The 25,778-nt window shown below is 37.6% G+C and overlaps 1 protein-coding gene across 1 annotated transcript in view; it reads right to left on the minus strand.

The window, feature by feature from the left end:
• Window positions 1-15,124: 15,124 nt before the first annotated feature.
• mtnr1aa (melatonin receptor 1A a) overlaps window positions 15,125-25,778 on the minus strand; it is a 47,455-nt gene continuing 36,801 nt past the window's right edge. Inside the window, exon 2 of the mRNA XM_008404044.3 lies at window positions 15,125-17,187. Within this exon, the coding sequence (XP_008402266.1) occupies window positions 16,319-17,187 (869 nt within the window). The 3' untranslated portion in view covers window positions 15,125-16,318. The remainder of the gene's footprint in view (window positions 17,188-25,778) is intronic.

The raw sequence follows: 25,778 nt of genomic DNA on the forward strand, positions 1-25,778 counted from the left end.
CAAAATACAGCTTTTAAAATGCACCGTGTCAAATGTAAGACCGCAAAAATTCTGTCCTGTCATTTTGACATCAAGCCGTTCCACAGAGAGGAAAATAAGATTTTTAAGGTGCATTACATATTAACATGTGGATGACTGTATATGCTTAGTCATATAGCGAATCCATTTTCCTCCAGCAAGCCAAGTAAGAACTAATAATAGCTTCTCAGCATGTCCGACAGCCGTCTTGCTCCCTCATTAGGAGGAAGTTTATCTGCCTGGACCTTTGCTGAAAGGCCCCCGACTGGAACGGAGAGCCGACTGCATCCGTTAGCAGGGGCTTCCTGTGCGAGTGTCCATCTTTCTGGGTTCCCTCTCTTTCTTTGTCTCAAAGCCTATCCATCATCTCTTTCCCCATTTTATCCCAGAGCTGAGGAAGAGTTGTTAATTAGCACAGTCATTAAAAGTAAAAAAAAAAAAAAAAAAATCCAAAAAGCCACAGTTGAGGCTCCGACTAATTTCACATTCAGACACCATCATCTGTCTGTCGAAGGGATGGATTGGATGGTCTGAATGTGTCACTGGAGGGCTAAAAATAACTATCCACTTATATTTATTACATGGTCCTCTTTCTTACTTTTCTTGGATCTGTCAATACAGAAGCCAAGCATGTCTCTATTCATAAAGGTGAGAGCAGTTTCCTTATTATTATCTAATGTACACCGCCTTCATAGCCCCAGAACCATTTTTTTTTTACATTTTCTAAAAGGTACAAACAAACTTTGATATATCTTTTTAGTGTTTGTATGGCCGAAAGACATCGGCCTCCAGGGCCGATGTCTTTCCAGTTCTAGATGCGTCTCTGCTTCAGCACACCTGAGTCAAATAGGAATGACATTAACAGAGCTTGGCTGCTAATGTCATTTAGCAGCCAAAATGACTGCTAAATGACTGCTGGTCAACTGCTAAACTGTCATTTAGCAGTTGACCAGGTCAACCAGGTGTGTTAGACCAGGAACACATTGAGAAGCTGCGGGACAGCAGTCCTTTAGGCCTGAAAGACTTCTGTCATAAACCAATACAAGTGGTGTATGACAGTGAGAAGAAAAATAGAAAGTGCACTGGTTTTCAGTTGTCTGACTTTGACACCACCAAATAAAATCTCGAGCAACTAATCAGAACAAGTTGAATTACATACCTGTAGTGTTGTCTTGAATCTTTAATGCATGTTTGAGAAATCCTTTAATCTCCATGGCAACCATTCAACTGTGCAAAACACCTGGTGGAGCTTTGCACCTCCTTCAAGGATGCAGCTCGTCCACAGAGATGGAGCTTCCAAGTTTCTGAGCTTCTGCCTCAGCTCCTTCAGACTAGCCAGCAGCAATTAGCAAACCCCTGGTGGAACTGGGCATCTGCTGAGCTCATTATATGAACTACTTCTCAGCGCAACGCTGGTAAAAATGCTGTTAAATGATAAGCGGAGGGATGTTGTGATGACTTTCTGGAGGTGAAATGTTGGAAAGGATTTTCTTAAAGCAACAGAAACCCTATTTCAAGGTGTATAAATTATGAAGTCAAATTTGTAATTTGTCAATTTATATTCGATATGTACAACATTTTTGTAACAACTGGAGGTAAAATAGTTGATTGTGTTATAAAATGATTTTATGTGGCTGGAAAACCCACAATACTGACCCTTCACAAAAATTAAATAGTTTTTCCTTATATTATTTTTAGCCAATTCTAACTGACTTTGTCTCCTACTTATCCAGCTCCGTTGTACTGTTACATTTCTTGATTTGTGTTTTGTAATGTGCTCCTGAGGACAATAGTGTCCTTTGGCTTCTAGGTCACCAGTGATGTGTTTTGGGTAAACAGAAATCTAAGAGTGAATGGTCCTGATCTCTGTAGTCAACAGCTGAAGGGAAACTCGGATATTATACAACAAATATAATAAGATGAAATTGTGTTGTTCATGTCGAACACAATTGAAATGGCTCATTTATTGATTTGGAGATGTGACACCACATGTCACACCCCTTAATGCTCAAGCAGCAACGTGCCTTATTCTAAGAAATGAGAGTGAAGTGTTGGGTCAGCAAAGTCAGTCTATCAGATAACAGTATCCAGTGATTTCATTATGGCGTCAGCTTTTAACTGAGACATACACCACAGCATCAGGACATCAGCTAAATCTTGATGGATTTAGTGGCATCACTATGCAGGTAGTAAAAAATAAACAAATTATCAGGAAGCTCTTATAACAATGTTACATATGGTTGGTATAAAGACTGTTTAACTTTTAAATCGAACAGTGGTGCTGCTTTATCGGTCAGCATTCACAGCAGCTCAGCCATGCATGTGGGGTCAAACGGTGCTGCTATCAAGCTTTTATTCTTTTTCAGTCCAAATCTAAATTTAAAAGTAATTCATTAGGTAACTTCTAAAGGCAATTTGGTACACGAGATTTTATTCTGAGGTTGTGGTAAAAAGGGACTGGCATACAAATGCATGGCACACTTTTATAATTATTATTAATACTATATATATATATATATATATATATATATATATATATATATATATATATATATATATATATATATATATATATATATATATATATACACATATACAGGTCCTTCTCAAAAAATTTGCATATTGTGATGAAGTTCATTATTTTCCATAATGTAATTATAAAAATTAAACTGTCATATATTTTAGATTCATTGCACACCAACTGAAATATTTCAGGTCTTTTATTGTTTTAACACTGATGATTTTGGCATACAGCTCATGAAAACCCAAAATCCCTGTCTCAAAAAATTAGCATATTTCATCCGACCAATAAAAGAAATGCATTTTAATACCAAAAAACTCAACCTTCAAATAATTATGTTCAGTCAATACTTGGTCAGGAATCCTTTTGCAGCCTTCAATGCGGCATGGAGGCCATCAGCCTGTGGCTCTGCTGAGGTGTTATGAAGGTCCAGGATGCTTCGATGGCCTTAAGCTCATCCAGAGTTTTGGGTCTTGCGTCTCTCAACTTTCTCTTCACAATATCCCACAGATTCTCTATGGGGTTCAGGTCAGGAGAGTTGGCAGGCCAATTGAGCCCAGCAACACCATGGTCAGTAATACCAGTGGTTTTGGCACTGTGAGCAGGTGCCAGGTTGTGCTGAAAAATTAAATCTTCATCTCCATAAAGCTTTTCAGCAGATGGAGCATGAAGGGCTCCAAAACCTCCTGATGGCTGCTGCATTGACCTGCCCTTGATAAAACACAGTGGACCAACACCAGCAGCTGACATGGCTCCTCAGACCATCACTGACTGTGGGTACTTGACACTGGACTTCTGGCCTTTTGGCATTTCCTTCTCCCCAGTTTTCTTCAGACTCTGGCACCTTGATTTCCGAATGACATGCAAAATTTGCTTTCATCCAAAAAAAGTACTTTGGACCACTGAGCAACAGTCCAGTGCTGCTTCTCTGTAGCCCAGGTCAGACGCTTCTGCCGCCGTTTCTGATTCAAAAGTGTCTTGACCTTTGACCTGGGGAATGCAGCACCTGTAGCCTATTTCCTGCACACGTCTGTGCACGGTGGCTCTGGATGTTTCTACTCCAGACTCAGTCCACTGCTTCCCCCAAGGTCTAGAATCGGTCCTTCTCCACCATCTTCTTCAGGGTCGAGTCACCTCTTCTGGTTGTGCAGAGTTTTCTGCCACACTTTTTCCTTCCCACTGAGGTGCCTTGATACAACACTCTGGGAACAGCCTATTCGTTCAGAAATGTCTTTCTGTGTCTTACCCTCTTGCTTGAGGGTGTCAGTGATGGCCTTCTGGACAGCAGTCAGGTCAGAAGTCTGACCCATGATTGCGGTTTTGAGTAATGAACCAGGCTGGGAGTTTTTAAAAGCCTCAGGAATCTTTTGCAGGTGTTTAGAGTTACTTTGTTGATTCAGATGATCAGGTTTTAACTGCTCGTTCAGAGAACCTTTTCATGATATGCTAATTCTTTGAGACAGGGATTTTGGGTTTTCATGAGCTGTATGCCAAAATCATCAGCATTAAAACAATAAAAGACCTGAAATATTTCAGTTGGTGTGCAATGAATCTAAAATATATGACAGTTTAATTTTTATCATTACATTATGGAAAATAATGAATATTATTTTACAATATGCAAATTTTTTGAGAAAGACCTGTATATATATAACGTATGTGTATATGTCATCATTTGCCTTCAACTTCAATTATGTACTTCTTTTAGTTTGTCTTTCACAAAACAATCTAAATAAATCCATTAAAATTTGAATAACATGAAAAAACTTTACAAACATTATGCAGAGCTACTGTACATCTAAAATTGATACATTCAGCTGAAATTTGCGACTCAAAATATAAACCTAAGCAGTCAGTGCTTGTTCTGCTGAATGATTATTATTGACTAAATTAATGTAAAAACTGCCTAAAAACAACTCTGGACCTTCTGTTTGCAGTGTTTAGACATAGCCAACTGATCAGAGATCAGAAATGTTATGTTGAGCATAAAGTCATAGCAATACGAGATTCCATCAGTATTTAAAAATATGACTGTTATTAAAATATTTGTTTGCATAGAACAAGTCAGACAGGTTTCCCATCAAGCTTTATATTGCAGTGGAAGTCTGCAGATAGAGATAAACACTGAGCCAAAATAAATCAAATCCTCCTCTTCATTATTGTAATGTTTCACTTCTTGGATTAGAAAGCTGAAAATATGCAAATCACAGGTTTAACACAAACCTTTGCCCAACAAAAAATCTCTAATTTTTCAGTAACTAATATCACTCATCCTGCTGCTCTGTGTATGCATTTGTATCAATAAACCTGCCAGCGGATGATTCTTGACCTGATTAATCAGAACCACTGTACGATCTCATTCACTCATGTCTACCGCGGTGAGACGGTGTCCGCTCCAAACACACGGCAAAGAAACATACTCCAGGATTCACCCGACCGGCAAAACCCACCCATGCAGCGAGGCCCATTTCAAACCAGCCCAGTCTAATCTCCTGCCACAAAACAGTGAAAAAGAGCAGTGCTCTTTTTTACCGTTAAGCATAATGAAGAGCTGAATTCTGAATATCTCTAGTCTCCCGACATGTACATCTTATGTTGACTGATGACGACCCGGTGATGTTACAATGAAGCAGCCTGCATCTCCACAGTAGGAGCATGTGTTATGCGGATTATGTAACACTGAGGTCTGCATAAGATTCGCTGCTTCTGCTGAATGTACAATTTTTGACATCAGAAGAGCCTTCGGAATGGGACCGGCTCTGTTTGCTCCTGATGATATAATCGGACTGCAAACAGGCTTAAAAAAGTGCAAAGCATAAAGAGCCACGCTGCTTCTAACGCCACAAAACAACTTTGTTTTTTTGATTACAGCAGCAGGTTTCTGAACCGCCAGGTATCTACAGGTTTAAACCCATACATCAAAACTGTCCACAGCCTTAGCCTACACACACACGTGAACGCACACACACCTATACACACACACCTGAGCACACACACAGAGTTATGGGTGACCCAAATATCCTAATGTACCTGGAAGATGAGTGCACTTCAGTGTAAACAATGCAGTAAACAACTAAAGATTAAGCTATCTTTCTACATAGTATTCTTGTTGTAGGAGCAGAGCTGGCCCTGTAACACTTGTTTACCTTGATTTTAATAACTACTTTAACCTGAAAGGAAAACAAAAAAAAATCTGTTCTCTCTCTTCTGTTCACAAAACATTGTTCATTTATGGAGAGGTAAACAGCTGGTCATTTTACGGCTGCTTGCCACTGAAGGCAGGAGGAAGGAAGGGGTAAAAACAATGACGCTGTGAAATTTAAAAAAGTCAGAAAAAATAGAAAACAGAATGAAAACACATTGTAGTCGCCCTGAAGGACAAAAAACGTAACAACCATATGTAAAGTATAACCAGGTATTTTGAAAGTGCAACAAAATACATTTTAAATCAGTTTTATTTTATTAAAAGAAAATATTGAACTGTAAAGTTAAACCATTTTGTTAATAAATTCTCATACTTTGGAGAGACAAATATCCTTATTGCACAAAAGTATGCTTTCTCATATAATGTAGAACAAATCTTCAAACTTTTAATATGCAGCACTAACAATGTGATTATTATAGATGCTGAAATAAAAAAGTTCTCATTTTGTCAAACCGGAGCAGCAGTTGGCTTATCTTCTATTCTTGTGCTCCAATCACAACCAATTTTGAGGAGATGGTGAATACAGTTAATTGCACTAAGTGCATATAGTTACACAGTGAAAGCTTACCATTGCAATAACTTACATAATTATGGCGGGTTTTTTTCTCTAAATGTATGTACGAACCTTACTTACCCCACTGTGCTGGATTAGAGAGCTGCTGTTTTATTGGTGATGTCATTTCCAGATTGTCTGCACACCTTGTTCCTGTTTATGGACAAAAGTCACAGATAGGGGGTGCTGTGGTGGCGCAGGGGCAAAGCACAACCCATGCACCAAGGCCCCAGTCCCCATGCTGGTGGTCGCGGGCTCGATCCCCGGCCTGGTGACATGCCCCTGCAAGTCCACTAAAATGCTTCCAATAGAAAAGCAACCAACTACAAAACATTTTTGTCATCAATCAGCCCAGTGAGTTTATTATTATGTTTATAGGTATCGCTGTGGTTTCTCGGTTCTCTGAGTTTTTCCTCTCTTTCTGCAGAGGTAGAAACAGACTTCTAGGACGATATCTTGTGTTCTCTTTCTCCTTCTTTCTCACCTTTAAGCTCACCTCCTTTAAACTTTTTGCCCCTCTCGTCTTGCTGTCTTTTCCCCATTCCTTTCTGTCTCTGTATTCTTTGCCCTGAAAATAAACCCAATCCGAATCCGCTCTGTGCTATCACAAATTTATTTAGGTTCTAAATTCCCATGTGCTGAACTGATACCTCAATGTTAGTGCAGAATGCAACCTGTTTTAACACGAAATGTCAAGTGGAGCCAGTTAATAAAGCTGCGTGTTGAGTAAAAAGCGTATGCTGTCTATTTGTTTGTTTTTAAAAAACTCATTAGTGTTTGCTTTTTTGGCCAGCAAGGTCAATTTTGTCAGCAGACGTAATTATTTAGACTTCTGTTTGAGATGTTTCTGCAGACATCATTTTTCAAGGGGCAGTGTTATGTAAAATGGACTTTTTGGAGCTTCACATCATGCTATAATGTTGTTCCCTCATTAAAAACATACTTTTTAAAGAGATGGATGACCAATTTCACTCCACTATTAAATTAGGAAGTCAAATTTATTTTAAGTTTTTATAAGATAATACTATATATATATCAGTTGTTGTAATTACTGAAGTTACCATAGTTACTTGATTGTGCCATAAAAATGGCAGTATGTGTCTGGAAAACATATAATACTGCCCCTTTAAAATATTTTTACTGTAAATTTGCCAAAGTTCTAATTTTAAAATTCAACTTATATTAAGCAGGTTTTGTAGATGATATTGTACACCTCTTTATAAACCTTCAACTCCTCAAAAACTTTTGTATAAGGTAATCCAGCCCAGTAGAAGTTGCATGGATTAAACCAGGGGTGTCCAAACTTTTTGGCATGAGGACCAAAAACATCAAGTTGAAAGAACTCAGAGGGCCACAAAATTTTAACAGCACAATTTATTTGTATGTTTTTTTTCTGCTAGATAAATAAACTAAACACAATATTTAAAAACAATCAGATTTCTGTAAAAACAAAAAAAGGTTTGCCAGAGGTTTGTTAAAAAAAAAAAATCATATTCTGGATTATTATTATTTTTTTGCCTTTTTAGTAATAAGAACAGAATATGGCTCTGTTCAACTTCATTTTGACAGGCTTATTAATTTAAAATAACCAGGTTGCATGTTTTTTTCTCCTTTTACCATTAAAAGACATTAAATTCAAAGGAAAAACCTGGATGAAGACTTTGTATGTCAGCCCTGTGGACTATTATCAAGGGCTGTTCAGAATTGTTCTGAGGGCTGTAAATGGCCCCCGGGCCACACTTTGGACACCACTGGATTAAACCATTTAGCTTTCTAGGGCAGAAAAGCAGTCTGGCAAAACTGAACTTTGGATTAGTTCATTTGACATTAGTTTTTGGGTGATTCTTTTTTTGCGGCAACATTCCACTCATGTTTTGCTAACAATTATTTTTTGTAAAATGTGCCAAATATTTACAACAAAGTATTTTAATTATACATTTAGATGTTTGCCATTATTCAAATATAAATGAAATGCCTTTTAAATATTATTTTGTTCTTTACACACCTTTTTGGTGACTGACATGTTCAATTTCATGTGTCCTCAATGCAGTGTAATAGCATTATGAAGTTTAAACTATAAAATATATATACATTTATGTTTTTCTTCAATATGTTGATTGGCTGGACTAAACCTTATTTTAATATGCAATTTAATCTACTGAAACTATTTTCTCATTTGATATTTATTCATATTATACATGTCCCAGTACTAACTTTCCACCCTGTTATGATGTTTCATTTCTGCCTTCAAAAAGTCTAAAATTCCGTAAAAACCATTTAATGTAAGTGACATCAATTGGTTCTGATGTGAATTCAACCATGAAAAACAAAGTGAGCTTCAACTGTCACTATCTCTGTACTTTTTCTTATCTTAAATATGTTAAACCTGTATATGTAAAGCTTAAAGTTCCACCCTGTTATGAAAGATTGTGAAAAATGTTTATTCAGTAGAATTAAAAAAAACTAATATTATATTTAGTCATTAAAGGTTTGTTATCCTGTTGAATGTTAGCTAGCTAAATGTTGACCACATAAAGAGCTACAGGTAGATTAGTTAGAAAGTTCCACCCTATTATGTTCATGAACCAAATAAGGTAGAAATTAGGGTGAAAAGAAATCATTTTAAGTCAAATAAAAACATTTCAGATGATGGAATAGAGATGCAGAGTAGTCTGAGGTATTATCAGATGTCTTTGCCATTTGTCTGATTTCATTTCACTAGTTACCCCCATTGACTCCTGTGAGGGGAACAATGAGTACCTTTCATGTGAAAATCCACTACAGGGATGATCACCTTTTTTTGCCAAATAGAGCCAGGACAAATACTCTACCGATACTTTGACTTGAAAGAGCCAATCCTGCAACTAATAATGAAAATCATTAGATTTTAGAATCAAAGACTTTGATTTTCCACCCTTACCTTATTGCAAAGATTTGGCTTCTTAATGTTCTGTCAGACTTTTTCATCTGCTTCTCAGCTCCGTATCATTTTTTGTGTGGTCAGTCAGAAACCAGAGCTGACATGTCCTTCTGGGAAATGTGTATCCTAGAAGGACATGGGAAACACATGTCCCACATGTCCCTTCTGTGGGACAGAAGGGACTAGCAGAAAAACTAGTACTGTAGTTTTTCTCCCACTAAGAGATTTTTTTCTCTTAGTGGGAGAAAAAAAAAAATACAGTACTAGTATATTTTAAAGTACTGTCATGTTTAAAAAAAAAAAAAAAAAATCATGACAGAAAACGTGTAAAAGAGGCAGGACAGAAAAGAGGGCAGGAATCTGTTCTTTCTACTAATCCAAGGTAAGAAACTCTTCTAATGTGGCTCATTGACACGCAGCTCAACATTTCTACAAGAAAATGCTCAAGTCGGAAAGTGCTTAGGAATGTGTCGAGTAAAGTGTGAAAAGATAGCTGCCATTTTTCAGATGTGTCACACTCGTCTGTTCTGTCGTTACAACAGGAGAACCCCAAGGCTGCTAATGGTCTCTGTCTCTTTCAGGACATACCATTACCATGTCAGTTTATGTAACTCGACTGCTGGTGAGATCATTATAATCTCCTCTGTGCCATGCAGTACCCAGACAGCCGAGTGCAGTGTTGTTCAGCTCTAGGGAACATTCAAAGCCCGGGTGATTCACCTGCGGATTAATTCTCTGGGAGAGAAAAATGAGGACATAAAGCGACACTGTCCTCTGTCTTTGTCAATTACTGTCAGTTTTCAGCGATACATAAAGCAAACTAAAACAGAAAATACACATCAAGTAATGAATACTTAATTAAAAAAAAGAATAAGAAATATAAATTGAACTACATTCAGTTTGTACTTGAAATATTTTACACTCGTCAACATTTGATGTACAAATTAAACATTAAAAATGTTCCTAGGAGTAATAAGAAAACTGTCAGGCTACAAACACCAATTTCAATGTCCAGTTGAATCCAGAGGCATAGACAGGACCGTACCTTCGGCTGGGATTAGTTGCTGGAAGCAACAACAGGAACCTGAAACTTTGGACCCTGAGCTCCTGGTAATAAGTTTTATCCTCTATATCGAGATTCCTCTCTCCTGATGCAGCAGTGTTGCAAACATGACAGGTTTTGTTCCGTTCTTTGTTACAACGCCCCTATGACATCACAGTTTCCTTCCTGAAACTCCTCCTCTTCCTTCTGCTGGAACTAGAGTGGGTTGAATTAGTGCATATTTTGATTAGGTAGTTATACCAGTTTCCTGCAGTTTCAGGCTGGAGGCAAAACATTGCAAACTTCTAGTTTTAGCTGTATGGATGCTGCACTGCTGACATCACAGCAGTGCAGAAAAAGGAACATGATTCCCATCATTTACCTTTTTCTCTCAGAATAAATCATAAATGACGGCTCCTCTTGTCAAAAGGTTGGGGAAATGTTTCGGCTCTCTTCATGCAGATGCCCTCACTTCCACTTCCAGTGTTGATGAAGCTTTTTGCTGGTTGCCACTCAGTGGTGAACTCCTCAGGAGAAGAAACTCTTTTGTCTTTATAGCAGTTATGAATGTGCTGCAGCCGTCCACAACGCAAATTAAGCTTCTCAGCTTCAAGTCTTTGATGATCTGGAAAACTGCTCCATGAGGTGCAATATTCCTTGCATCAATTTTATTGCATGTGAAGTCATTTTGATGCAAAGGAATAAATGTTTTTGGTTTGGAGGAATGCTTTGCAAAGATGATCTTAGGAACATTTTCCCTTCTTTTACGACAATCAGTCTGCTAATAAAGTTATTAACCCCCTCTTAACTATGCTAATATCATATTAGCCCATGGACATGATAATAATGATTTCGCACCAACACAAAAATACAGATTTTTCTTTGATAAAAAATACAAAAGAAAGGTTTTTGTAATTATTGAGCTGAAGCCTGCACTACAGGAGAAACACACAACCTCATGTTTACACTCTGCACTGAAGTTATTATATAAACCACATCAAACTACCACTGTTAATTATTCCAGGGAAATCTGAGAAGGTATAAATAATTCAGGAATCACACTGGAAAAACAGTTGGACCTCTGGTTCCCACGGCAATAACCACCCGCTCTGAGGCCCCATTCATTAGCAAAGTTCCCTAAATAGTGGCGTAATTCTAAAGGGCATGAACTGTAAAATACAGCTGAGTTTAAATTCAATTTAGCTTATTTATTTCAATTAAATACAAATCAATTTAGAATTTAAAATAGTTAAAGAGTTTTACATGTAAGGAAAACCCAGCAGATTGCATTGAGTCAAGGACTTGCAGCATTCACTCCTCCTGCACAGTGGACATTGATTTTAGATTATTTTATTATTGATGTGTTTCCTTTTTTGTTAAGCACTTTGTGATTTTTATGTCTGTGAAAGGTGCTATATAAATAAAGCTTACTTAATACTTACAATCACTTGCATTGTGTCGTCACAGCAATCCCTCAAACTGAGCATGCATGTGGCAACAGCGGAGAGGAAAAACTCCCCTTCAACAGGAAGAAACCTGCAGCAGAACCAGAACGAGACTCAATCTGCCACGACCAGCTGGAGGTCTGAGAAGACAGAGCAGAGAAAGAGAACAAAAACACAAGGTTTCTATGTTAAAGAAAAATAAAAACGTTAACAGCATTAGTAGCTCCTTTAGTGGCTTCATTGAGGAGAGAAACAGATCACCAGGCGATTCACTCTACAGAGTGAAAGAGCACATTCACTGAATGTCTGCTGCTAAGAGCTTTGACTAGGGCAGAGGTGAGGTTAAACACTGTTTTACCTCTACTCGGTGTGTGATCAAAAACAGGAAGATATCGGAGCTAAACAGAACATCAAACCACATCTGACTTCCACACAGAGTAAAAGAAGAGAGAACATGAAGTTAAAACCAAATATGACATTAAATTATGTGATGTAATCAATAAGAGAATGTAGCAAATTTGAGAAAATAATTCTTAAGTCCTCCAGCAGCTTTAAATGTGCTAGACAAACACATTTGAATTTGACAATGGCTAGTTTCTCAGCATCACTCCTGGACAGGACCTTTCAAATTTTGGCAATATTCTAGAGGGAAATGACAGAAATCTGTTCAAGATGGTATTTAAATGATGTGTCCTGCTCAAACATGACTTGTAAGAGGCTTCAACGCATATGAATCTTTTGCTATTAAGAATAAGTCATGTCTATCACTTCTCCCACAAACCATACGTTCCAAAGGGTCAAACCAACTAGGTTTTTTTATTTGACTCACTCTTGTACTCTTGATTCTTCTGAAAACAATTGTATACTTTTATATTTTGAACATTTGTTTTCATAGATACTTTATTTTGATCAGTTTTGACCAAAAACAAACCAGCCATTCAGCGATCTTGTTGAATTATTATGGTTCCAAAAGGACATGCTGATGGATGAAACCCAAACGTTTAGAAACATCACCTGGTACGACATGATTTTTAAGCAACAACAGTTTTTTTTCATTTGGTTGAAAAAAATTCTGTAAAATAAGGGACAAAATGATTCATATTTTCAGAGAATATTTTGCAATCAGACTCTATCTGAAGAAGGGATTATTCTATGAGCTGCAGAATTGCATGTTTTGTGAATCACAGATTCATCTGTTTTATTTTTCTTTAATCTTTTTCTTAAAAGTATTACATGAATCATGAATGAACTCTACATCAGTGGATATAAAACATCTGTCTTTTCTCTTTCATTTGTTGTACTCCCTGGGCTATAAAAAGTCTTTGGCCCCAGATTACTGTATGACAACGTTTGGGGGCAGATTAAATCCCTGGGATTTTTACATTTGCTCATCACCAACCTCCTCTGTTTCCCTATCAAACACAGCTCTTGGGATTAAATGGTTGGGGGCGGGGGTGGGGGGAGTCCACAGGGAGCTCTTTCAGCTCCTGCTTAGAGGATGATGGTCAGAGGCGTTACGTAAACCGAGTGGATTTCCAATGCATTGTTGAGCTGTTCTCTCCGCTGTGTTGCCTGGCGCCTTTCTGTGTGTTACAACAACCAGTGTTGCCTACGCAAAAAAAAAAAAAAAAAATGTCACACACATCAGAGCCCTGATGTACAGTAAGCCTATAGAGCTGGAGCCTCCTGTGCACTGGAGAGTCCTTCACTATCTGAAGGATACTAGTGCCCACCAACACTTTACATAAACTGACCCTGAACGGGTGTTTCTACTGGGAGAAATGCATGACTTTATGGCAGCACATAAAATAACAGACTGTGAGGAGGTTCATACCATCAAATCATTTACTTTGATGGGTCATCTAACCATTTTAGATGAAATCACACTGCCTGGAAAGGTTGTTCAAATATAAAGTAAGTTTAAGTCAAGCATTCTTGTGTTGATTGTTTATAGAAAAAGCAAAACTGAGGATGAACTTTGTAATTTGACAAAAGGTACAGGTGGCAAAAGGCTGAAGCGATTGATGGGATTAGGAGAGATGAATAAATAATAGAAGTAAATAACTAATTTAGAAACTGATTAGTCATTAACTAGAGTATACACTCAAATAATTAAGCCAAAACTGTACAAAAAAAAAATGAATACACATTTCAGTTCAAGATTAGAAAACCTTTATCTGTGATGTTTTACGCAGAACTCCTCGAGCGGCGCAGTGTTAGCTTCACCTGGTTCAAAACGTAAGAAATTGTATAAAGCACCTTTTACTGTCCAGTTATTAATCAGCTAATTCATGCACTCTATTTGTGTTGATAATAGAAGTATTAAAAGCAAAGATGGATCTTTTGCTACAAATGATCAAGAGTCTAAAGGAATGCTGTTATTGCTGTTTAGTATGTTAAAAATGTTTGCTTAGTACAGGTTCAAGAGATTGAATGAAAAATCTGATGAATGAGCAATTGTTTTTATTCAATTAAAGGTCAGAAGAACTGCTAGAATAACTGATTACTAATATAATTAATTGCTGCCCTACAGGATAAAATGATAACCTGTGTAAAAGGTCATTCTGGTACAAAGGTGTGTAACTCTGCAGCCAGATGACCGTTCTCCAAAATGCAGCATAAACCAGTTGACTTATTAATTGATAATAAACAGAAGTGTTCATCAGCAAATATTAGGTTACTGTAAAAAATGTCAATGGGAATGGAAAGTGCCATTTGAAGGAATGTGTCCACTTATTGATATTGCAACTTAATCAGACAAATGACAAGGACTCTGTCCTGTTAAGGTAAAGCTCTTCTTGTGAGACGTTTCCTGAAACATTGTGGCAGTTCAAGTTGATCACAAAAAAAAAACAGAATGCCTTTTTGCAAGAGTAAAGCGAGCACAGAGTACAGCAAATCCATCAATCAAAGATCAATATTACATTTTATTTTGCATATGAACAAGTTTTTATATCCATGCATACAGTATAATGACTTCACAGGATGGAGAGAAAGTTCCCTCTTACTAATTGTAATATTCCACCTAAAGAATAAGGACAATATTGTACGGCATAATAAGATAGCAGCAACTCATACAGCCGGTACTCAAGTAGTGTTACAGTGTCACAAATATTGTTGTTAAACTTGCTAACTCCATTATTATATGTTCAACAAAAAGTAAAACAATGTTGGCCTTAATTATTACTTTTTGATGATCCCTTGTTATATATATATAAAATTTTATTTTTAAAAAATATATATATATATATATATATATATATATATATATATATATATATATATATATATATATATATATATATAATTTATGAGACAAATCCTTTATACCACTGGCAGAGATTTATGTTTATTTTCACACTAAATTTTATTCTGATGTGTCCATCAGAATCAAATTTAGTGTGAAAATAAACATGAATCTCAAAAATTTCTCAATTCTCAGTTTTGAAGACTCTGTTGATATTTTATTGGAATATTTCTGTAAGTAGAACAGTCATAGTCATGTCTCCACTGTTATTTTGACTATTTAACGTTAGTGATTAGCTCCGAAGTTGCCCTGCCACAGACTGGCGAGCTGTCCAGGGTGACCCCGCCTCTCGCCCGGAACGTTAGCTGGAGATAGGCACCAGCACCTCCTGACCCCACTAAGAGATAAGGGTGTAAAGAAAATGGATGGATGGATGGATGGATGGATGGATGGATGGATGGATGGATGGATGGATGGATGGATGGATGGATGGATGGATGGATGGATGGATGGATGGATGGATGGATGGATGGATGGATGGATGGATGGATGGATTAGCTCCGAGTCCCTGAGGACTGCCTGAACTGTAGCTCCCTCCACCGAGTTTCAGTCCTGGTCACTTCAACAAATCAATGATTCCACCTGGAGGAAACATGGTAGTAAAATTTACTTTACACCTAAATCCACATTGGATATGAATATTTTGGATTTTATCCTCATTTGTCGGCACCCAAGTTAACATGTATATCATCTTAGTATTTCAGTTCCATAGTCTCAGACTTGAAAGAGTAGAAATCCCCAACCTTTGAATGCGAGTACATTCAGTGTGGAAAAGAATAATAAAAAAAAAACTTTGGGGAGGGGTTGATTACTGTTTGCCAATAAAACATTTTTTCCATCAACTTTTTCCATCAAAAAACAAAAATAAAAATTCATATGTATACTCATTCTAGTGTTTTATAATTTTTTTTTTTTAGATATGCCTGTTCTTGCTGGTTAAATAAAGATGACTTCCTTTATCTAAATCTGCCAGTGGTATGTATAATTTTGAGTCCCAAAAAAATTGAATTCTACATTAATATCGTCAATGCAAATATGAAAACAAAGTAGACATTATTCATTTACTTTACTACGTGTACTGCAGAGTCAAACAAAGTGCTTGATACAAAGACAAAGAATATAGAAACATCTGTTGTTACTGTGATTGTTCAGAGGTCAGATAGCACCGTACAGTGTGAACGTCTTGAAAGCCCAGAGGACAGAAGCTGTTTATGTTTATATTTGGTAATTTTTTTTTGTCAGTCAGCCTTAAAAAATAGAGAAACTCTCAATTCCAGCATAAAAAAATCCAGTCTGTGAGTTCTGGTTCAGACAGAGTCGACCTTGACCTGGTTATTGTTGGTCATGAGCGGCGACGGTTTACTTTTGAGTCTCTCCGCTGCGTCGTTGGAGCTGTCCTGGAAGAAGATGCGAGCTGTACACACCGACACCACGATGCGTTTGTACTCCCGCCGGAAGTTCTGGTTCAGCACGCCATATACGATGGCGTTAAGGCAGCTGTTGAAGTAAGCCATGAAGTAGCTGGCCACAAATAACCACTCGGGGATGAGGGGAGCGACGACCTCCGGTTTGATTGCTACAGCCAGGCCAATGAAGTTGAGCGGCGCCCAGCAAACGGCAAAGAGCACAAACACCACAAACATCGTGACAAAGTTCCGGACGTCGTTCGGCGTCAGCTTGGGCCGGTTGTCCGGCTTGACCCGTCGCCGTACCTGTATAACCAATATCCAGATGCGCAGGTAGCAGTAGGTGACAATCATGATGGGCAGAATGAAGTGGAAAAACACCACAGCGATCGTGTACGCAGAGCTGGCTGACTGCTTGAAGGTGCAGGAGTAAACCCGCCGATCGTAGTGGAGCGAACCCACAAACAGGTTGGGCACGATGGCCACCACAGTCAGCGCCCATATTAGGACCACATAGCACACTGAGTTTTTGTCACTGTAAAGTTTGTCGTATTTGAGGCTGTGACAGATGTAGCAGTATCTGTTGATGGCAATGCCAGTGATGTTGAAGATGGAGCCAATGACGCTGACACCCATAAGGAAGCCGCTGATCTGGCAGTGGACGTTACCCAGGTTCCAGCCATTGTGGAAAATGGAGGTGAGGACCAGAGGGTATGGGTAGATGGCCACCACGAGGTCCGCCACAGCCAGGCTGACCACAAAGATGTTTCCTACAAGTGAAACGAAAGGTGTTAAGTCACACACACAAACAAAAAAAACTTTAAATTCTACAAAATGTTTGCCTTTCTGCTTTCTTCGTAAACTGAACAAGGTAAAGGTATTTCAATCTTCTCGTTTAACTTTTTGAATTTTCTTTCTACTTCTGCCAAAGTATGAACTTGTTGAGGGACACAAAGAAGTAAGATTATTATAAACTGGGTCATTCAAGTTCACTCATAGCAATCAGTTCATTCCCTCAAGAGACATTCATCTGGGCTTGTTTCTAAAAAGCTGCATGAGTCAGAAGGAGCAGACTTCATGTGGCTGATTTCTGAGTTCAAAAAGGACGTCCGTGTCACAGAATTACAAATGAAAGTGTTCCCATTGTTATTTGCAGAGCTAACACTGGCTATCACCTTTTGATGTTGGTCAATACTGGAAAAGGAGGGTTGCCTGTTGCTAAATAATGCACACCCATACTTGTCAGCAAACACTGCATGGTGTGCATGTGAGGCCGGGACGATCCACAGACGTTCCTTTTGTTCTCTGTGGTTTTTCCTAAAATGAGGAACTGACCTCATTTGCTTTTTGGCAGAGGACACTTTATTACAAAGATGACAGCGAGCACACACCTCTTTTAAAAACAAACAATAATTAAAAGTTAATATTTGGTCATGGAGAGGCATGTCATGACATGCTGACAGTATCTCTCCATCTAACTAAACAGCATTTTCACATCTTTCTTCCTGTCTGTCAGTGGAAGATGTTTAGCATATCATCACGAGGCATAATGCTAGGCCTGGATTCAATGATTCAAATGTGAAAAACCCCACAGCCATAGATGATGAGGTGCACTTAATGCACGTCAGATGGAAAGCATTTCTACTGCTGCATGAGAAGATGTTTCATTTTTAGGCTGATTCATGTATCAGAAACACTCCCCATCTCACAGGCTGCATGTGCCACTATCACCTGAGCTTAAATATGAAACCACAGATCAGCTGCATAGCCTGTTATTTCCAAAAATACATAACATTAATTGCGTTTAGTTTTTTTTATAGGTGCCATTCAGTTGACCTCTACTGAGAGTTTGGAGCAGCTGCTGTTGTAGCAAGCTCATGTTGCAGCTCAACAGAATATATTTATATTTGTATATATAGACCACACATGTTTATATGCTGTCATGCATCTATTTTAGTGAAGTAAAAATTGGTGAATAGTTTACCAAGGACACCTGCAGAGTCCCGTTTAGCATATTTTCTTTTTCCTGTACAACATAGTGAATAATTGTAGTTTTTTTTTTTTAAGTTTATCAGTTTCTCTAAACTTTAGAGGGTCTTTGAAAATCCTAGAAAATTCCATTTAAATGTCAGATTTTTAAAAAACTTGCATAAAGTGGAATGTTTTGTATTTATTTAAGTTACAGGTGATGTCAGTTAAGTAAAACTACGGCTACAGGTGCAGGGGATAACTCAATTGTCTCAGAAAACAATCCTTCGCGACTGAAGCCTTAACTTTACTCATCAGCTCACAAGTAGATGAAAACATAAAATATGGGAACTGGAAAAACCAACTGTTGGACCAAATACCTAGAAAATAGATTAGAGATCCACCAAGCTGATATTAATATCTAAATCAGTCCCAATATTGAAAAAAAAATTCTAGATTGGTGACAGTGTGTCCTATCCATAAGGGAAGATTTATTCAATTTAATTCTATGCATTGTGTTCTGAGTGACATCATGCTTTCTTATTTATTTTACATTATATTTCGAATTCTTAATTGGACTTTCTGAACCATTTGAAAGAAGGTTTGTTGCAGTTTATTTTTACATGTTTTATCAACCTGTTGTTTTTTGTCCATTATTTATTATTTATTTTCCATTGGCTGTTCTACTCCTAATTGCACAGACTAACAAATTATTGTTCAGTTGTTTTGTTTTTATATCTAGCTTGTGATGCTATTGGTGTATTTAAATGTGTGTTTAAAAAAAGAAACAAATGTTTTAAGACAATTCAGTTCTGTTTTTCAATCGGTATACTAAACCTCAGATATTGATACCGATATAGATATCGGAAGTGAAAAAAGTGGATCGGTGCTTCCTTAGATTAGACATGATCTTGCAGATGGTTAAATGATTTGAAGTTCTACAATCACTGTCTGAATAAAAACTAATTTCTCCATTCAGTGAAAACTGAAGGGACACACAAAAGGCCATGCTTAAGGTGCACCCCGCCCCTCCCGTGCCTGTTTGTCCCTGTGGAAGCGCTGATACAGAAGGTTTTACACTGTGTTGACCTTGTCAAGGTGAAACGCCTTTGGGATTGCTGGACTCTCTCACTCTCAGTCTCTCTCTGTCACTGTGGTCAGTTCTGTGATTGACGCATCATTCTGAGTTTTCATTTGGCTTGAGGATAGATATGGCCCGGTGCTGTGTCCCTTTTCCATTTCTGCAATCCTGCACTTTTAACCAATTCCAGTTAGGATTTAGGTACAAGTGAAGCTCATCTGAGCCTTTTTGCCACTGTGGCTCGCAATGAATTTTGACACGGCCCAGTAAGCCAAAAAGATATACAGTCCATTTATGTCAGCTAGATTCACCCCCCGCCCTTTTTATATCATCAAATCTATAATAATAATAACATTGTGAGCCTTGATTTCCTCATGGCACATGTACACAGTTCAGAATCGTCTTATTATAAACATGAGCAAGTTAATTTACAACAATTTGTAAACTTCAACAGATAAAAAAAATAAAAAATGACCTGACCCTTAAGGTCACAAAAGGTCAGTCATCTTGCTCTTTTCAGTAAAGAGAACAGGCTGTAATCGGTACAGAATTCAGCAATGGTTAGATTAGACTAGGTGAATATTCAGAAAGATTGTTTTCTTCTCACTTTTTATTTGTTCATTTGCTCATTTCTGCCCTCAGTTAAGGTCTGACTCTTTATCTCGGGTTTTCTCCTTCCACAAGCTTTTTTATTTGAAAACAAATCCTCTGTCTTTGTTCAGATGATCCAATTTATTATTTCCAGATGTTTTTAGCTCATTTTCTCCATCATCTCATTATTGTTCATAGTGTCCCAGTCATGCAGGTCATCTTTTTATTGTGCTGTCATCAAAATCAACTGCTAGAAAAAACAATGACTATAGTTGGTCACTGCTCCCAAAAGATAAAGATCCATATTTAATAAAAATTATAACGAATAAATATTTGTGGTTAATAAAATGATCTAATCATCCATCCGTTAAAAAACTTCACAACGCCTTTCAACCTCTGCAGTAATAAAGAGGAAAAACAAACAAGCACAGATGAGACCTCCGTCCTCTTGTTTCTTTTAAAACGCTTTCCTCTGCAGGAAAGTCAGCATCAGTGTCGGCATCAGTGTCGGACTCTCGTTTCACTTTGAAAGCCGTCCAGATTTTTCTCCCCAAGCAGTGGAAATTTTCAAACCTCTGACACGTTTCAGAGGTTTCAGCCACACTCTGACTATTGTCCTTCAAAATGAGTTGCCTCGGTTTGCTCAGATGACTGACTGAGTTGTTACCCACATGTTCAGCTCACTGTGAAAGTTGCAGGATTTACCCTAATGCTGATAAAATCCCGACTTCCACGAAAATGGAAATAGTCACAAATAATAATAAGAAATAATTTTCATTTAGATTATTGTTATGCTTCCAACCTAAAAACAGCACAACTCCCATTTTTAAGCAGACCTAATTACTTAAAGCCAGATAAAAGCAATAATAGAAAAAAAACACAAAAACAGTCATAAGTTACATTTGCCTAATCTCAACCAATTCGATATTTGATTTGTAGTTTTGAAGATCAGGTTTGTGTGTTAGAAATAGGTGAGAGCTCAGAGCTGTGAAGGTCCAAGGTGCCAACATCTATATTTGTTGGGTGTACACAAATAAACTATGTATTGTCCCATTCATTTAATTCGAAGGGAAATCAAATGCTCATATTTAAAAGGACCTGTAACTTTTGGATGAACTCTGGTAATGGTCTTTATTTTACAAATGAACTAAGAAAAACCATAATCAATAATTTTCTAATCTGGATCAGAAAGCATGAATGTTCCAATAGTCTCTGTTTGAAATATCTTTTAATCATGCTGCAGTGGCTGTGTGTGTCTGGTTGAACGATCTGGTTGTAAAACCAGTTTCCCTGTCAAGCTCCATACAGTTATCTGAGCTCATCACCTCATCTGATCTCACAGTAACCAGTCTGTGTTTGTGGTAGCTCAAAAGATGTGCTTAAAAATTATGAAGAATGTTTTGCACCAAATAATTTCTCCTATTTTTGGTCACCAAAGGAGCTCAGCAGATGTGCAGTTCCACCAAGCATTTAGTGGATGGTTTCATAAAGCATATCTAAAATATATGAATGAAAACGCAGCTTGGCAAGATGAAATGCTGCAATGCTACTTGGCATTTGAAAAGCAACCAATAGTCTGGTACATGTTGTGTAGCTTAATCTCATATTCAGTTGTTTAAATTCAACAAAAGGTGTGCCAGCTGTCTTCAACGCGTCACACAGGATTCTGACATCTCTACAACTGCTGCAGGTCGCTTCCAGGTGGAGCTGGTTTGAATAAGTTTGCCTTGAATCACTGTGACATTCAACCAAATAATAATAAATATTTGTTAAGCGCTGTCAAACAGAGCTCTAAACACTTACAAGGAAATAAAAGTCAAAATACAACAGATAAAACACCAAGAAGGCAATGAAACAAGGAAGTAGAATTTCAAACGTATAGGACTGAAATACGCCAGTCCACTGAATCAATACACTAATGATGTCATGACTCAAGTACAAAAGTCAAGATCAAGTGCATACAATGTGAGTGGTGTTGGTGTGCAGGAAACCATAAGAGAAATGCCTCCAGTCCTAAACAAAAAAACAGAACCGTCTTATAACATGTAAAAAAAATGCATCTGAGAGCATGAAGGGACCTCATTATGTGATGTCACATTACAATGGCAGCATGTTTAGTGGGAAAATGCGTGTTATTCTGGGGATTTCTGAATTAAATGTCTATATTTTCATGTCGAGGTGAAATCTGTTAATATCTATATTACAAAGCGTGGTGACCAATTAGTACACTAAGCTGTGGGTTATGATGTACGTCTATGTTCTACATGACCATAAAGATCTGTTGTTGTTGTTGTTTACATCCCCAGAACCAGATCCAGACATGGAGAAGCAACAATCAGCTTCTCCTCTAATTTGGAAAACTGGAAAAGTTCTGAAACACTGAGTTCCTGCAAAAAACACATTTGTTCGGAGTTTCCCTTTATTTTTCACTTGATGCAGCCTGCTGTGTTTCCTTAGATATACAAGGTTTTACTAATTTGAATAATAAATTGAACTTGATGCATTGTTTGATAAATAGGATCAGTTGAATGGATGTACTTGTCTGTATGATTGGACTGAATTTACTATTTTTTTAAGTGTCTTGACAAGACGCATTGTGAAATGCTGCTACATAAATAAAACTGAAGTGAATGAAACTCAAAAAATGGCCAAAAAGCTGGAAAAACTCGAGAGCAAAGCTTCAAAAACAAAGAATGAAAACAAATGAATCTCTAACTATGTTTCTTCAGAAAGCCAGAGGAGATTAACTGCCATGGGAGAACGTTGCTTCAGTATCTTCTTCTGATATTAGTTAGGAGGCTGGCTGCAGAATTTTGTATCAGCCTTAGATTATACAGCAGAGACTGGCCGACAGAGAAGCAATAATCCATCCATGAGGTGATTAAGACAAAGATACTTATCAGTACATTAAGGGGTTTCTTATCGGTGTTTCATTAAGCCAAGCCACGTCCCGATGGGCTTTCTCTTTCAGTAAAAAAGTGTCTGGCCAGGGCCTGATGTGACCCCTCAGGGGACGGGGGAAGGTTGCGAGTTTGACTGAGATGGTAGACCTGTCAAAAGGTAACACAGCTGTCCTAAGGCAAGTTAAAACCTCATTTGTAGCAGAAGAATGAAAGCTTGCTCAGCCGCATAATGTCTCTGACTTCTGTGCTTTAAGCAGATTGTTGGGGAGAAAAGTTAGGACAGGGTAGGCTGGGATGGAGCGGCCCATCGTTCACAGTGAGTCTGCTTTTTGATCTTCTGATGTCAGTTCTGTGGAGAAGAGTTCACCAAGTGTTGCGTCATACTGGGGAACAACAACTGGGTTTAGACAACCACAACACTGGTGAAATGATCCCAGTGATAATGCATTGTTGCAACATTAAATGCGCTTATAAAAAATATCAGCATGTTAAGACATGTGATGTGAGCCGATAAGGCAAAGCTGCAATTAGTGAGTTACACTTTTCTGCTACAGTATTTATTAACCAAATGTAAAAAAAATGCATTTCCATCTTCTAACGGAAATATAAAGAACACTAGAAATGAGAAGTAATAGAGTACTTATTTTGCATTTTCAGATTTACTTGAGTATTTAAAATTTAGAGATCACTGCACTGATGCATGGTTATTCCACCAAATATTGATTTCTGAGTTCAAACATTAGTTTTGGTGTTTCTAAATGAATATGAACTTGTTTTCTGGTCTGAAAGCACTGCATCTTTTTGGTTATTTTGACCATTTCTCATTTTATGTAAAAACATACTAAATTTCTGCTTGGAACATAAGATTAATTCATAGAATAAAAGAACAACTTTAATTTTACTTAAACATTTACCAGTGGTGGGAAGTAACGAAGTACAAGTACAAGATATGGCGACATGTAAAATCAGCAGCGCTTCACTTTCACAGACGGCGGGACTTCGTCCAACTTTAGCGTCACTTGGAAGGAAAGCTTAAAGAAAAGTAAGCGCTGTGGACGTGATGCTAGCAAAGCTAGCTACAGAGACATATGTTGCATCTGCGATGAAAAAAAGTTGTCACTCATGCGCTGAATTATTGTGTGTTGACTGAGGGACAACGCTGTGACCAAAGTCTGCAATACTTTCAGGAACGATCCGATTCTTCTGGACGGATCTTCACTAAGTCCTAAGGACTGAAGCCTCACTTAGAGCCGTTCTTTGTTCTTGTGTACACTGCAGTATATATATACTGCAATATATATATATATATATACACATTTATTTAATCGCTGAATAAGTAAAAGTTGAACGTATGAACACAGAGCATGCTCATTGCTCATTGATTGATTTCGTCTCCTGTCATGGTGGTAAACATCACAGTGGGAGGGAGGGTGAAAACGGTCACGGTGCTCATTCTGCTTAGTTACTTGTTGCGCCGTTGGACAGTGTTCATAGTTGAACATTATTTACCGTTAATTGCGATGTTTCAGTTGTGGTCTCTGACATGTGCAATATGGGCAACCGCCCAGGGGGTTATTTTTCTAGGGATAGCAGGAGACCTCTGCGGATTGTAGTACAGCGATGAAAGCAAAACAGAATGAAGTGAGTTTTAATTGATACTGGTTAAATATATTTCAGCTCTTATTATTTAATATCTAGGTGTTTTTCATGGGAATGTGGATCTTTCAGATCAATCTGAGAACCAATTTTGATAGGTAAGCTTAATGTTATTGTGTCATTTAGCGCAGGGCGCTGGTCTTGGTCTCGGGTTCGGTGGTCTTGACTACAACTCTGCTACATGGCTCCTTGGTTGCATGTCCTCCACCCCGCCCACACCTTCTTTACATCCCCTTTCAGTTGGATTACTTTCTAAATAAATGTGACTAATGAAGTTCATGCTATGTTAGGACAGGAGACAAGATGTTTCCATCCCTGAAATTATGATCCATAGAATCACATATCTAAGTCTAAACTGTTACAGAGAATAAACACAATAAGAACACGTTTAATCTGTGGTAGTGTTCATTAAAATGGCACATTTCTGATGTATTAAAATTAAATACGATTGGTACACTTAATGATATTAGCGATTAGGTAATGCATTCAGCGAGTACTTTTACTTTTAATACTTAAGTATTTTTAGAACCCAGTACTATTTTACTTTTACTTAAGTAAAATGCTAATGTGGTACTTTGACTTTTACTTGAGTACATTTTTGACTGTGTATTTGTACTTTTACTTAAGTAAATTTTTTGAGTACTTTCTCCACTACTGACATTTACCCATAAAGAGTAAAATCACAGAAACTGATAATTTTAAGTGGTCTCTTAATTTCTTTAGAAGGTATATATATATATATATATATATATATATATATATATATATATATATATATATATATATATATAAAATTCATCATAGATTTGTAATTGCTGTAACTGTTAGTGAAATAAAAGAAAAATCCACACCCTGTTTTGTCTCCACACCCAAATTGTGGAGACATTTTATACATTTTTGAAACAGAGAACATGATTCCAAGAATCAGAACTCTGTGAGATTCCCAGACTGATGGAAGTAATGAGTCGAGCAGTTAACAGGAAAGTATTAAATAAAGATGAGTCTCCTAGGAATGGGAGGAAATACAGTTTATAATTATTTGTGTGTGTGTGTGTGTGTGTGTGTGTGTGTGTGTGTGTGTGTGTGTGTGTGTGTGTGTGTGTGTGTGTGTGTGTGTGTGTGTGTGTGTGTGTGTGTGTGTATTTTTGTGCAAGTGTGTGCT

This window comes from Poecilia reticulata, chromosome 1, assembly GCF_904066995.2.
Source record: "Poecilia reticulata chromosome 1, P_reticulata-male-v2, whole genome shotgun sequence".
NCBI lineage: Eukaryota > Metazoa > Chordata > Actinopteri > Cyprinodontiformes > Poeciliidae > Poecilia > Poecilia reticulata.